Source organism: Sander lucioperca, chromosome 7 (assembly GCF_008315115.2).
Source record: "Sander lucioperca isolate FBNREF2018 chromosome 7, SLUC_FBN_1.2, whole genome shotgun sequence".
In the NCBI taxonomy this organism is placed as follows: Eukaryota; Metazoa; Chordata; class Actinopteri; order Perciformes; family Percidae; genus Sander; species Sander lucioperca.
Genome location: NC_050179.1, coordinates 26,502,769 through 26,516,622, shown reverse-complemented (window position 1 = coordinate 26,516,622; position 13,854 = coordinate 26,502,769). Strand labels below are relative to the sequence as shown.

The window sequence follows — 13,854 nt, the reverse complement described above, 5'->3', positions numbered from 1 at the left end:
TTTCTTTTTGTGACTGAGGGTTGCCATTGGAATCCATTGCAGCTGCCATTATTCCAAGCAAATGGGTGAGATTTAAATGTTTCAATGGCAACATTCAATATTAGGTGACGCTAGGCTATGATGCCAGGACACCCCAAAATGTTTGGATATTGGGAGAATGCTCACAAGTTTCCTCCTCCATTATTTAAAATGTTAGTGATGTTAGATCTTAACTGTGTAAGGCATACATTACACATTTGCCACTTGATGGGAGTTTTAAAATAGCTAATAGTATGTATGCTTTACAAAAACAGCATGCATACTTGTACTTGTTGATGTAACAGCCAACTATTATTTTGAGTAATGCACATTTTTGTATGTGTAGTTTGGTTTGTTGTATTTATATTGCTCCGATATAAATTCACAGTCATATACTGTAAGACCATTAAATTATTAAAAACATCCCCTTGAACCAGAATGTGCTTTTCAGTTGCCTTCCTTCCCTATTTGTTAATTTCAAGAAGTTGGTACAAGTAGTTGAGGATTTCTCAACCTTTTCCTGTTAAGCCACTTTTAGGGCCCGTAACTGTCAAAATACCAGCGGATCCAGATCTGTCAAGTTTGTGAGTTGTGCACAGCATTTTTTTATTCATTTTTTTCAAGAGCATGAAAGGGAGCTCTTAATGCTCCCTCATCATGCTCTTATAGGCCTTCACCTGTGGTTAACTACCATATCCTTTAGCCTGGTAATCTTTTTCTTCAGTTTGTCGTATTTGCAGATTTGAATGTTTAACATGTATTCAGTGGTAAATGGGTTTGATTTATTTTTTTGTGTTAAATATCAGTGTAAACAAAATCTACTTGTTTATGAATATACTTCTTGCCACTCTTTACTCCTCAGCCACATCCAGGCAGTGCATGCACTCACTAGAATCAAAAGCTGCTCAAACACTTTACAACCTCACTCTGTCTATTTCAGAGGGTCCCTTAGATCCTCCATTTCCGCCACCTGCTGACTGACTCTTCACCTAGTGGGGAGTTACTTATATTAATTCCAATATTATCTTTATTTAATGAGTTGTACAACACAGAAAATCCACAGTTTAAACAGTTAATGGAATACCATAGTTTGATGTCAAAGCAGTTTGAGCTAGAGCCATACAGTTTGCAATGACTTAAACAATCCACACATACTAAATAATAACTAATTCAATATGTATTATATAACAAATGTAAAATGAGTTAGAAGTTGTTGTGCATACCTAACTTTAGCTATTGTAGGAGAAACTGTTAAGTGCTCCAGATAACATACAGTCCACAGTAAAAAGAAACAGTGTTTTTTCTACCACACCCACAGACTTAAATGGGAATCCTTACATTGAATGTGTTTTGCTTAGAAAACAGAAGTTAAATTTGGGACACATGGCAAATATGGTTATGGTGACAGCTGTTGCTTACATGAGCGACACCTGTTGCTAGTACAGTCATATTATGTTTCAAGTTTCCATCAGCAAAAGGCACATCTAGAATTTGTGATAACCCCTACTTAAAATAGGTAACTTGAATTTATCTTACAGTTTGTTTGTTTGATTATTTATATACTGTTTTTAAATCCTAATGATAAAATGAGGCAAAATGCTTTCAAAAATAAACTCATTTGAGCAATACTGTTTAAGTTATGCAAGTAGTTTTACAAGAATTAAATAATGAAAACAAATAATTACTATTTGTGATTAGGTGTAAGAGATATGTCTGTGGTATTCACGCTCATATGCCAAAAGCTATTAACACTTTAACTGACTCTGCAGACATATCTGCATGACCATTTTTGGCTCCATACACTGCACCTTGAATGTCAACATCGTTCCAGTTGCTGGGCGATATCATTTTCAAATGTCACAGTCAATAGTGTTGGAACTTGCAGTGTGAAAAACACTCTGAAAATTTCTACTTTAAATTTGCACCCATTAAAGTGACATGCTTTTGTAATTTGTAATCTGAAAAATCTCCTGTGAATATAATTATATGTACATGTATATAGCTTATAAATGTTTTTTTACTTTGGAAATTAAGTGTACCCAATAATCACTCGCATCACTAACACTTCCAACTGATCCATAATTACCTTTGAATATACAGAATGTTTGTGTATGCAGGTAGTCAGTGTTTTGTAGTCAGGGTCAGGACACTTCAAACAGCTGTATGTATTTGACTTGGTAAAACCTGCAGAACCCCTGTGTTGTGCCAACATTTGTTGGTTTTGTGAGCTTTCTATCAGAGCCAAAGTTGTGGTTCTAGGAGTCCAGAGTTTGTGCCTGTGGCCTCCAAAGATTGAGCACAAGTGAGAGCTCATCTTGGATTAGGTAATTAATTATTCTTTTTTGTGCCTGTTTTCCAGATTAGGAAAACACATCTGCTTTTTTTCTTGTTTCTTGTTTTCTTAACTGGCCATATTGTTCATCTTTACCTCAAATGTTAAGGATGTTTTTAGCGTTTTTCATGTCCCAAAAAAAGTGTTATTCAAATCTCACAACTACCTTTGAGAGAAGCAAAGAGATGAAAGTATTACAGACAGAATTTAATATAAACAGTTTAACCTTTATTGTTTCGGCATGAATTTCATATTATATGATTCAACACAGCGAAACTCTCATGTGTTCTACTCTGCTGCTTCTTTTCCCTGTAAAAAACACATAAATGGTTTGTGAGAGTTTGAATAAGCGATAGGGGACAATAATTGTGATCTGTTAATTTTATAGTATTTAAACCTAATGCTTTATAAGATGAATATAATACTATAAAGAGTCTGCTCTAACATATAGACAGATATACATCAGAGAATAATTGCTTTGTTGGTTATTTTTCACTAAACTGACATGTATATTTACCTTGCCAGAGTCGCGGCTCTTTGCCCTCAGCTTGTTGACCTGAGACTCTGCGATGTCAGCGCGCTCCTCAGCCTCCTCCAACTCATGCTGCACCTTCCTGCACTTGGACAGATGAGTATTGGCCTGCTCCTCCTGAAATACAAGACATAGAAAAATATGTAAATGTTCAAAAAGATCCATAGTACTTTAAAATAACTATTATATATTGTCAAACTTTCAGTGTTGAAAATGTATATTTTGTCCTTACCGCCTCCTCAGCCTGCCTCTTGTAGGCCTTGACTTTGAGCTGCAACTTGTCAACTAGATCCTGCAGCCTGGCAACGTTTTTCTTGTCCTCCTCAGTCTGTAATAGGCATAGATTTGCATGTGTATTTTTAATGGTAAATATATTAGATCATTTTTGTACTGTACATGGTACCTATCAAAGTAACTGTACCTGATAGGTGAGCTCCTTCACCCTCCTCTCATATTTGCGGACACCCTTAATGGCATCTGCTCCGCGTCTCTGCTCAGCCTCAACCTCTGCCTCCAGTTCACGCACCTTCAAAAACCAAGACAATAAGTATCCGTCTTTCTTTTCCAAAAGTCTTGCTTCAGTTGTGTAAATTCTTAACGTGACTTTCTTACCCTGGACTCAAGTTTCTGGAGCTGCTTCTTGCCACCCTTCATGGCCAGGTTCTCAGCCTCATCCAGGCGGTGCTGCAGGTCCTTAACAGCGACCTCCAGGTTCTTCTTCATCCTCTCCAGGTGAGCGCTGGTATCCTGCTCCTTCTTCAGCTCCTCAGCCATCATAGCAGCCTGGAAGAGACAGCACAAAATATTAATGATAAATAACTTGAACATATTGGAGTGAAAGTAAGAACAAATGAAATGTAAACCTACATCAGTGATGGCCTTCTTGGCCTTCTCCTCTGCATTCCTTGCTTCCTGAACAGTGTCATCCACTTCACTCTGGACCTGGACCAGGTCAGACTCAAGCTTCTTCTTGGAGTTCAGAAGGCTTGTGTTCTAAAAGGCAAAAAAAGGCACTTTAGTCATTACATGCCTGATTTTCACATTATTTAATTGTCATTAGATTTTTGAATTATTGAAGAAATGATTGGGCTCGTTCACCTGAGAGTGCAGAAGTCCAACACGCTCACTGGCGTCCACCAGCTCCTGCTCAGCAGTTTTGCGACTTCTCTCCGTCTGTTCCAGAGCAGCTCTAAGTTCCTCGATTTCAGCTACCATCAGACCGTTCCTGCGATCCACCATAGCAGCTTGTTCCTTGAAGTCTTCCTGTGCTCTGACAGCATCATCAAGGTGCAGTTGTGCATCCTAGTGAAAAAATATCAGGAAAGTATTCACATGAATGCCACAATGTACCTGCACTGACCATAGTCCGTACAACAGCTCTGTGTCTAACAATACCTTCAGCTGTGCCTGCACATTCCTCAACTGCTTCTGGGACTCAGCAGCCTGGCGATTGGCGTGGCTCAGCTGAATCTCCATCTCATTCAGGTCTCCCTCCATCTTCTTCTTGATTCTCAGGGCATCGTTCCTGCTCCTGACCTCAGAATCCAGAGTGCTCTGCATGGAGTCAATCACCCTCTGGCTGTTCCTCTTGATCTGCTCCATCTCCTCATCTTTCTCTGCCAGCTTCCTGTCCACCTCACCCTTAATCTGGTTGAGCTCCAGCTGGACACGCAGGATCTTAGACTCTTCGTGTTCCAGAGTTCCCTGATGATATCATAGAACTAAATATTAATCTTTGCCTTTAAACCTTTTTTGTATATATGTCTATGATTAAGATTTTTTTTCAGAAGATGTCCCCAGAAGAAAATGTACCTCAGCCTCTTCAAGAGCTGTCTGGATCTCAGCCTTCTCGGTCTCCACCTGCTTCTTGGACTTCTCCAGCTCATGGATGCTCTTGCCAGTCTCACCAATCTGTTCAGTCAGATCTGAGATCTCCTCTGCAGAGAAATACATGTGTTTTATATTGTTAAGCCTTAGAATGTAAAATATAAACACTTTATTCTAACACAACTGAATACAATGTAAGAAATACATGTGTTGAATACAATGTAACTGTTACATAATGTAGAACTCACGTTGCAGGTTTTTGTTTTCACGCTTCATGGTCTCCAGCTGATCCAGAGATTCCTCATAAGAGTTCTTCATCTTGAACAGCTCAGTGCTGAGAGAACGAGCCTCCTTCTGTGCTCCCTCGAGCTCTGCCTGACCCTCCTCGAACTTCTGTTTCCACTCTGCCAACACCTGAATAACACCATTTATACTGTTCAGTTGCTTATGTAGCAATATGAGGAAAAATAAATATATATTTAATTGTATGTATGGCTTGGACACACAAAGTTAACAATGCTACCTTGTCAAAGTTCCTCTGCTTCTTGTCCAGGTTGGCAGCCAGCCCATTGGCTCTCTCCACATCAATCATGAGGTCCTCCACCTCACTCTGGAGCCTCTGTTTGGTTTTCTCAAGAGAAGCACACTTGGAATTCACTGCCTCAATCTGCTCCTCAGCCTCCTGAAGACGCTGAGCCAGCTTTTTCCTGTTTAAAGAAGGTAAGATTTGTTTTCCACTGAAATTACTTTTTTCCAGATATTTTTTCATGAATGAAATACAAATCATTACATAGTTTCAGAACCTAGATGAATATAAGAAAGCACTGCTTTGATCTAAAATGTTATTTTCGTAATAACATACTAAATACAAACAATTGAAAAACCTGTTTAGAACATTTGTTTAAATGCAAGTACTGTATTTGAGTTATGCTAAAATGCTACACTTCTTAACTGGCCATTGAATTGTTTGAATGTTACTTACTTGGATTCTTCAAGCTCCTCAGTGCGCTGGATAGCATCAGTTTCATACTTAGTTCTCCACTGAGCCACCTCACCGTTGGCCTTGGACATTCCACGCTGCAGCTCAGCCTTGGCCTCTTGCTCCTCCTCAAACTGCTCCCTCAGCAGATCACAGTCATGGCGGGCTGATTGCAGTCCATGGGCAAGAGCATTCTTGGCCTGTTTTAAGACATATGATTGATTTACAAAATTCCTTAATCCCAAACTAATACTACCAATACACACTTACTTAACAGTTTCTTACCTTAACCTCCTCTTCAATCTGTCTTTTCAGCTCCTCAATCTGCTGTGTGAATGCCTGTTTGCCTCTGGTCAGCTGGGAGACAAGAGCTTCTTTCTCTTCAATTTGACGGCTAAACTCACCTTGTGTGAAAGATGTCACGATACATTAGTTTTTGTCATGTTTCTTAATAATATACACAACAGATCATTCAGTTTAAAAGTTTTAGATACCATTTTCTGTCAGGAGACGTGCTTTCTGTGCATTTGAGTCATTGATTTGACGGACATTTTCATCATTCTTGGTCTTCAGTTCACTAAGTTGGTCCTCTAGAGTACGGCACATCTTTTCAAGATTTCCCTAATGAGTAAATATAGATGAGATCAGTGATCAGATTTTATTTATAATATTAATTACATTATTTACTATACTACTTTGGGTAATAAAATAGCATGTAATGCACTGTGTACCTTTGCTTTAGCAACATTCTCCATGTTGCTGGAGAGGTCATCAATCTCCATCTTGTATTCACTCTTTTCCTTCTCAAGCTTCTGCTTTACACGCTGGAGGTTGTCGATCTGCTCTCCCAGCTCAGCAACGCTGTCAGCCTGCTTCTTGCGAAGAGCAGCAGCAGTGGCTTCATGCTGCAGAGTGGACTCCTCAAGATCACGACGGAGCTTCTGGAACTCAGCTTCACGCTTCTTGTTCATCTCAATCTGAGCAGCAGTGGCACCACCGGCCTCCTCCAGCCTCTCACTGATCTCCTCAAGTTCCCTGGAGAGGTCAGCTCTCTGCTTCTCAACCTTGGCACGAGCAGCACGCTCAGCCTCAATCTCCTCCTCCAGTTCCTCAATACGAGCCTGTTGAATATAGATTTGATGTCTTTCAGTAAACTTTCACTTTTAATACACAAAATTGGGAACACATGCAGAAATGCTATGTGTAATGCAATATATCACCTGGAGCTCCTTGATCTTCTTCTGAAGCTGAGCACCCAGTGACTGCTCATCTTCAATCTTGCTAAGGAGCTGACTGATTTCAAAGTCCTTCCTGTGAGAATTATAGATAAAGTACATAGAGTTCATGCAGTTGACCACAATTTTAAAAAGAATGGTTGTACAAATTCGAAAATTACATTACTTTTTGATCTTCTCATCAGACTGCTGCTTGTCATTCTCAAGATCCATGATGGATTCCTGGGCCAGTTTCAGATCGCCCTCAAGCTTTCTCTTGGCTCTCTCAAGGTCCATACGGAGCTTCTTCTCTTGCTCCAGAGAACCCTCAAGCTAAGAAAGAAGATGAGTTTTTAACCATCACATTCAAAAAGAATACTCTTTCTTTGCCAATCCAAGATACTTTGTAAACTTACATCATCCACTTGCTGCTCAAGCTTGGTCTTGGCCTTGGTCAGAGTGTTGACTTTGTCTTCCTCTGCCTGCAGGTCATCAAGAGTCTGCTGATGAGCCTCCTGAAGGGCTTTCTTTTCCTTGGTCAGCTTAGCAATGCTCTCATCCTGAGAGGCCATCTCCTCAGTCAGGTTCTTAACCTAAGTGTGCAAGAAAAATATTGTCTTTAAACGGTCATCATTATAATCTTACTTTATCTGCTGGACAGATCATTATTTACGAACCTTGTTCTCTGTGGCATGTTTCTCTTTTTCCACTTTGGCCAAGGTAAGCTCCAGGTCATCAATATCCTTCTTGAGCTCAGAGCATTCATCCTCCAGCTTTCTCTTCTTGGCAGTGAGCTCAGCATTGATTTCCTCTTCATCCTCCAGTCTCTCAGTTGTCTCTTTGAGTTTGGCCTCCAGCTGAATCTTACTCTTGATAAGTCCCTCACATCTCTCTTCAGCATCATTGAGATTCTCTGATTCCTAGTTAATTTTCCAAAAATCGATGTTAACACATTAACATTAAAAAACATGAAAAGCAGAACTGTCTATGTGTACTTACAGATGCTACTTGCAGCTGCAGATCATTCTTCTCCTGCAGAAGGGACACCATCTTCTCCTCCAGTTCCTTCTTCTTGGCCAGGGCAGCAGCCAAGTCAGTTTTCATCTTTTCATAGTTCTCCTTCATATTTGCCAGCTCCTTCTCAGTTTCAGCACTCTTCAGCAGAGGCTTGATCTTGTAGTACACCTTCATCCATGGCCAGTGTTTGACATTCATGAATGAGCGGACATTGTACTGGATGGTATATATAGCATCCCTGTTGAAAAGAAGTTGCTGTTAGGGACAAAGTTATTCCTCATCATTCATTCCATGGCTGTGCACTCAAAATTGTTGTTTTCAACATGCCTCCTCGCTGTCATCTTCACAAACTCTGTTCTCATGAGGTAACCACGGCACAAAGCCTGAGTCATGGTGACCAGAGATGCCAGTTTTTCATCTCTCATCTCCTCAAGGACACCCAGCAGACCGGCCTTGAAGAACACCTGATCAAAGAGAAAATAGAAATTGACTTCATGTCTGCACTATACACTATTCTAAACATTAAACCAGAAATGACTCAGAGAGCATGTACCCCACACAATCATGTGAATGTCTTATATTATTAAGACAACTTTTTTATCTTCATCAGGGTTAGTATATGTAGCAAAATATCGTAGACAGTGAAACACAATTATTCTAAATCACGGATGGCAGCTGTGCTTTAGTAAAATTCAATCCTGTATGGGCACTTTTACTAGTCTTTTACTATCACTTGGTGCACAAGACAAAATGTAACCTGCCTTATCAATGGCCACATGGTGGCGCAATTTCTCTATTTCTATCCTTTACCTGTTCAGTGGCCTAATTTCCCATTACAATACATAAAATTGTGTAAGAATTTTTGAAGATACTTTTTTTGTTTTACAGACAAAATACATCCATTGGAAAGTACCACTAAAGTATAGAAATGCAATCAAGGGGCTTACCTTGGTGTGTCCGAATTTGTACTCATCATGATTGACATCAATTGACCCAAGCAACTTCTCTGAAGCCTTCTTGTTGTCAATGAACTGGCCCTCGGGGATGACACTGGCATTCAGCACCTTGTACCTTTTTATGAGAGAGTTAATGGTCAGTGTGAGCATTTTCTTTTAATAATCTGTATCAAAATTCTTTAAATATCCATTGATACCTCTGCTTGAAGTCAGCATAGAGGATTCTGCTGGGGAAACCTTTTCTGCAGATTCTGATACCCTCCAGCACACCGTTACACCTGAGCTGGTGGATGACCAGGAAGTTCTCCATCAGACCTGTAAAAATAAATTTCTTAATTACTTCTTTGAATAAATAGTTAGGCCCTAAAATTAAGTAAACCATACCAACAAAACAAATCACTCCTCAAAGAATCTCTTGAGATTAAGTTTTCTATCTACCTGGAGTCTTTGACTCATTGGGAATCAGGCAGCGCACAAAGTGAGGATGGGTGCTCCTCAAGTTAGTCATCAGCTTCCCCAAGTTCTCCTGTAGATCCAAAATGGTGAGTTACATATATATATACATATAACAACTGTGAGTGTGAGCATAAACTGAGATACTGTATATGAGATAAGTTTGCAATGTTAAACCTTACCCTAAACTGTGAAGACACAGTCTGCATAGAACCACCCTTCTTCTTGCCACCCTTCTTTCCACCACCAGTTTCTGTAAATGTTTTTTAATAGACATGTTATGTTAGACTGTGACATATCATGTACATGAGCACATGCTACAGTTAGTTAAACATATACAGTATAACCTTAAAATGTGTTTTAGTTTCATACCCTCAACGACGGGAGGATACAGAATAGCCAGCAGTTTCACTGGGGATTTCTGGTACAGCTGAATGACAGACTCATTCAGTGGATCCTTGTTCTTGTCCAGCCAGCCAGCGATATTGTAGTCCACGGTACCAGCGTAGTGCACCAGGGAGAAGTGGGCCTCAATCTTGCCTTTCTTGGGGGGCTTAGGCTTCTCAAATGCTTTGTTTTTGCCAAGATGCTGGTCATACAGCTTGTTCTTGAAGGATGTGTCTGTGGCCTTGGGGAACATGCACTCCTCTTCAAGGATGGAGAAGATTCCCATGGGCTTGAAAAAAGTGTGAAGAAGTATTTCATTAAGTGATATATTAAGTCAAATTAAGAACAATTATATATAATTACCAAATTACGTGATTACCTTTTCAATGAGCTCAATGCAGGCAGCCAAGTCCATGCCAAAGTCAATGAAATCCCAGATAATACCCTCCTTCTTGTACTCCTCTTGCTCCAGGACAAACATGGTGTGGTTGAAGAACTGTTGCAGTTTCTCATTGGTGAAGTTGATGCACAGCTGTTCCAAGGTGTTGAACTGTGAGGGGACAAATAATTAGTATAATCTCTCGCAGGGCAATAAAAATGATTCTGTCAGGAAAAGTATCAGCCTCTGAATTGTTTGAAATAAAGCTTACGTCAAAGATTTCAAAACCAGCAATATCCAGGACACCAATGTAGAACTGTCTTGCTTGTTTAGTGTCCAAACTCTGGTTAATACGAACGACCATCCACAAGAACATCCTCTCATAGATAGACTTGGCCAGGGCAGGCACTGCATTCATCACCTGAATAAAAACAAGGATGTGATATGTTTAAAATCAACCGTCAACCATCTTGTAAAACGATGGAATACTGGTATTTTAAATTTTTCTAATGAAATAAATGACACAAAAGAATCCAAAATAAAAAAATATGTCAAAATATGAATACACATGTACTACATGTAAATTAAACAGAAGTGATACCAGTTTATCTCAATTACCTGAGGTACAGTCTGTCCCTTGGTGACGTACTCATTTCCGACCTTCACTCTGGGATAGCACAGAGCCTTGAGCATGTCAGCGGAGTTCAGACCCAGCAAGTAAGCAACCTTGTCAGCCTCTGAAAATAGTTCACAGATTTTCATCATGATATACATTATGGTTTGATTTCTGTACATGTACAGAAACCAGTGTGATTCAGAACTGTATTACTGTTTTCCCAAGCTATTCACTCTGAGCTGACATTAAACACTCACCCTCTGTGCCATCAGGCTCAGCCTGCTCCTCACGCTGCTTCTGCTTGAACTTCATGTTACCATGGTGGAGCACAGCACCAGTCATCCTGTAGATGCTCACCTTCTCTTCACCAGTGAAGCCCAGGATATCAATGGCATTCTGAGTTCAAAAGAGGTCCACACAAACATAATCACTTTAGAAAAATGCACTTAAAAGAGCAGTTTTGATTTCAATTCAATTCAATTCAATTTTATTTATAGTATCAAATCATAACAAGAGTTATCTCGAGACAGTTTACTGATAGAGTAGGTCTAGACCACACTCTATAGTTTACAAAGCACCAACAATTCTAGTAATTCCCCCAAGAGCAAGCATTGATGTTGATATATTTAAATATTTGAAAGTAAAAATCACTCACATCAGTGGCTTCCAGCTCAACTTTGTCATCAATGCTGGCCACAGTGATCTGACCCATGCTACACATGGGGAAGTCGTAGGGGTTGGTGGTGATGAGTGCCATATCTGGAGATCAAAAAAAGGGAGGAAATGTCAGAACATTTGTTTCATATGAAAACAGGTTAAACAATGTGCATCCTCTCAATCTTCTTACCAAGCAGCTCAGGGATGTGGCCGGTCATCATCTGGAAGAAGATGTGGTAGCCTCTTTCATCAGAAAGCTGGTATGTCACTCTTGACTTCTCCAGCAGATCTACAAATATTGTTCATAAATTACAGTCTGGTCAATTCTCAATTCCAGTCGTTTGTATGTACTATGAGTATTATTACTTACATGTCTCAATATCAGCACTAGCCAGTTTGCCAGTTGTGCCAAAGTGGATTCTGATGAATTTACCCTGTTTGGAACAAAGGATTTTTTTAATGTCCCTCCACATTGGCAATCTGTAACAAGACCTCTCTAATGTGCATCAATTGTTCCATACTTACAAAACGAGAAGAGTTGTCATTCCTAATAGTTTTGGCGTTACCATAGGCCTCCAGCAGGGGATTGGCTGCAATAATCTGATCCTCCAGTGACCCCTATAATCCAGGTTTAGAATTACAGTCAGAAAATGACTTTATTTTTCCCCCTTGAAAAATATTCTATAGAGGAAGAACCCTGAATTTTAATCATACAGTTACATACCTTTGCGTCGTCCTTCTTCGGTCCACCAACTGCGATTGTTGCAAAGTACTGGATGACACGCTTGGTGTTCACAGTCTTTCCAGCACCAGATTCTCCACTAGGTAGAGACATAGACTTTTAAGAATTTGATCAGATATTTGACTATGTTAAACAAAGTCGACAAATGTAAATGTAACAAACTTACGTGATCAGGACAGACTGGTTCTCCCTATCTGTTAAATCAAACAAAATAATTTACTATGTTTTGCTGCAACGGAAAACCCCTTTATACTGATACATTCTCCATTGTTCTGGTAATGACTTACCAGTAAGCATGAACTGAAAAGCGTTGTCAGAGACAGAGAAGATGTGGGGTGGAGCCTCCATACGCTTCTTGCCTCTATAGGCACTTACACATTCAGCATCGTACACTGGGAGCCACTTGTAGGGGTTCACAGTGGCACAGAACAACCCGGAGTAGGTCTGAAAGTGATCATAGAGATTCAACAGTTACCTCTATGTTTCCTACAAGTTTAGCAATTTGCAATAGTTCTCTTTTCTCATTAGGCAGATTGTCTTACGTAGATCATCCATGCTGCATAACGCTCTTTGAGGTTATACAGCACAGAGGCTTCATTGAGATGGGTCATCATGGCCATGTCCTCAATCTTGTCATACTTGGGAGGGTTCATTGGAAAGACTTCAGCTTCTTTCACTGTCCTCTCCTAGAATAGGACATTAGACACAATGAGAACTAATCATATTGAATTCCCAGTTTACTGTGACTTCATGATACTAACCTCCTTAGTGGTCAGGACTTCGACGGTGACTTTGTCACCATCTTTCTTGAGGATTTTTGCCTTCAAGTACAGCTCCTTGACATCGGCCACGTAGCAGGCACTCTTGGCATCAAATGGTGCACTTTGAGCCTCAATTCTCTCCTTTTCTGGCTTACGAAGGTAAATGGCAGCTTTGCCATAAATGGCCATCTCCGCATCTGTACTCATGGTGGCGGTTTACTTCTGTGAAGTAATTACAAATAAGAGTAATCCTATATATATATATATATATATATATATATATATATATATATATATATATATATATATCATTTTATATTTAGACATAGGGCATCATCATCACAAGTCAAACAACAGCAATCTTAGAATGATGGTTTCTGTTCATATCATTGAACAGTTCCTAAATGCCTGGTGTTGTACTAAACATCAACAAAATATCAATACCAAAATATTTTTTACATTATTACAAGAGACCTCTAGCTTAGTTAAAGCCTTTCAGACCATCAGACAGATTGTCTATGCTGTAATTTCATTACGTCTCTCCATCCAGGGAGAGAGATTCACGCTCAGTTTCTCTTCCTGAGGTTTCTTCCCCCATTAAAGGGGTCCAAATTGAAGGTCTGAGGACAGAGAGTGTCGTATGCTGTACAGATTGTAAAGCCCCTTGAGACAAATTTGTGATATTTGGTTATATAAATGAAATTGTCTTGAATTTACTTGGCTGGTTGTTTTTACAATTACCACTAGTCATCATTTTGAGTTTTGTCCTAATTGGATGCAAAACACCTAAGGTCACGGATTAAACACACAAATACTTAAAATTAAAATTGTACATACCTTACCCTTTCCCCTTGTGAAAAAAATGTTGCACTCCACAATCCTATTGGAAACATCATGGGTTAGTCAGTGCAGGAAACAACCTCAAATTAATTGAAAACTTTGTTGACACATATTACATTGTAGAGATACGAAGATATAAAAAAA

At 39.6% G+C, this 13,854-nt stretch overlaps 1 protein-coding gene across 1 annotated transcript; it reads right to left on the bottom strand.

The window, feature by feature from the left end:
- Positions 1-2,556: 2,556 nt before the first annotated feature.
- On the bottom strand, positions 2,557-13,092 carry LOC116046485 (myosin heavy chain, fast skeletal muscle-like). The gene is made up of 39 exons (XM_031294828.2): positions 12,871-13,092; positions 12,652-12,795; positions 12,397-12,553; positions 12,276-12,303; positions 12,092-12,188; positions 11,893-11,985; positions 11,738-11,801; positions 11,558-11,656; positions 11,366-11,469; positions 10,968-11,106; positions 10,713-10,831; positions 10,366-10,515; positions 10,095-10,265; positions 9,701-10,004; positions 9,511-9,581; positions 9,314-9,401; positions 9,073-9,190; positions 8,867-8,990; positions 8,247-8,383; positions 7,902-8,157; positions 7,580-7,822; positions 7,319-7,495; positions 7,090-7,235; positions 6,909-6,999; positions 6,420-6,809; positions 6,183-6,309; positions 5,974-6,092; positions 5,692-5,888; positions 5,233-5,416; positions 4,958-5,123; positions 4,695-4,819; positions 4,278-4,586; positions 3,981-4,184; positions 3,750-3,875; positions 3,495-3,665; positions 3,304-3,408; positions 3,115-3,210; positions 2,868-2,999; positions 2,557-2,659 (listed from the first exon to the last, which is right to left on the bottom strand). The coding sequence occupies exons 1-39, from the start codon at positions 13,075-13,077 to the stop codon at positions 2,639-2,641; spliced, it is 5,799 nt and encodes a 1,932-aa protein (XP_031150688.1). The 5' UTR covers positions 13,078-13,092; the 3' UTR covers positions 2,557-2,638.
- Between the last annotated feature and the right edge of the window lie 762 nt (positions 13,093-13,854).

Bases quoted from the DNA above. Each gene is read 5' to 3' on its own strand.
- LOC116046485 (XM_031294828.2), bottom strand. From the start codon at position 13,077: ATGAGTACAGATGCGGAGATGGCCATTTATGGCAAAGCTGCCATTTAC. The intron at 6,093-6,182 runs GTATCTAAAACT...CTTTCACACAAG, and splicing joins ACGTCTCCTGACAGAAAATG to GTGAGTTTAGCCGTCAAATT. The intron at 4,820-4,957 runs GTGAGTTCTACA...ATTTCTCTGCAG, and splicing joins TGAAAACAAAAACCTGCAAC to AGGAGATCTCAGATCTGACT.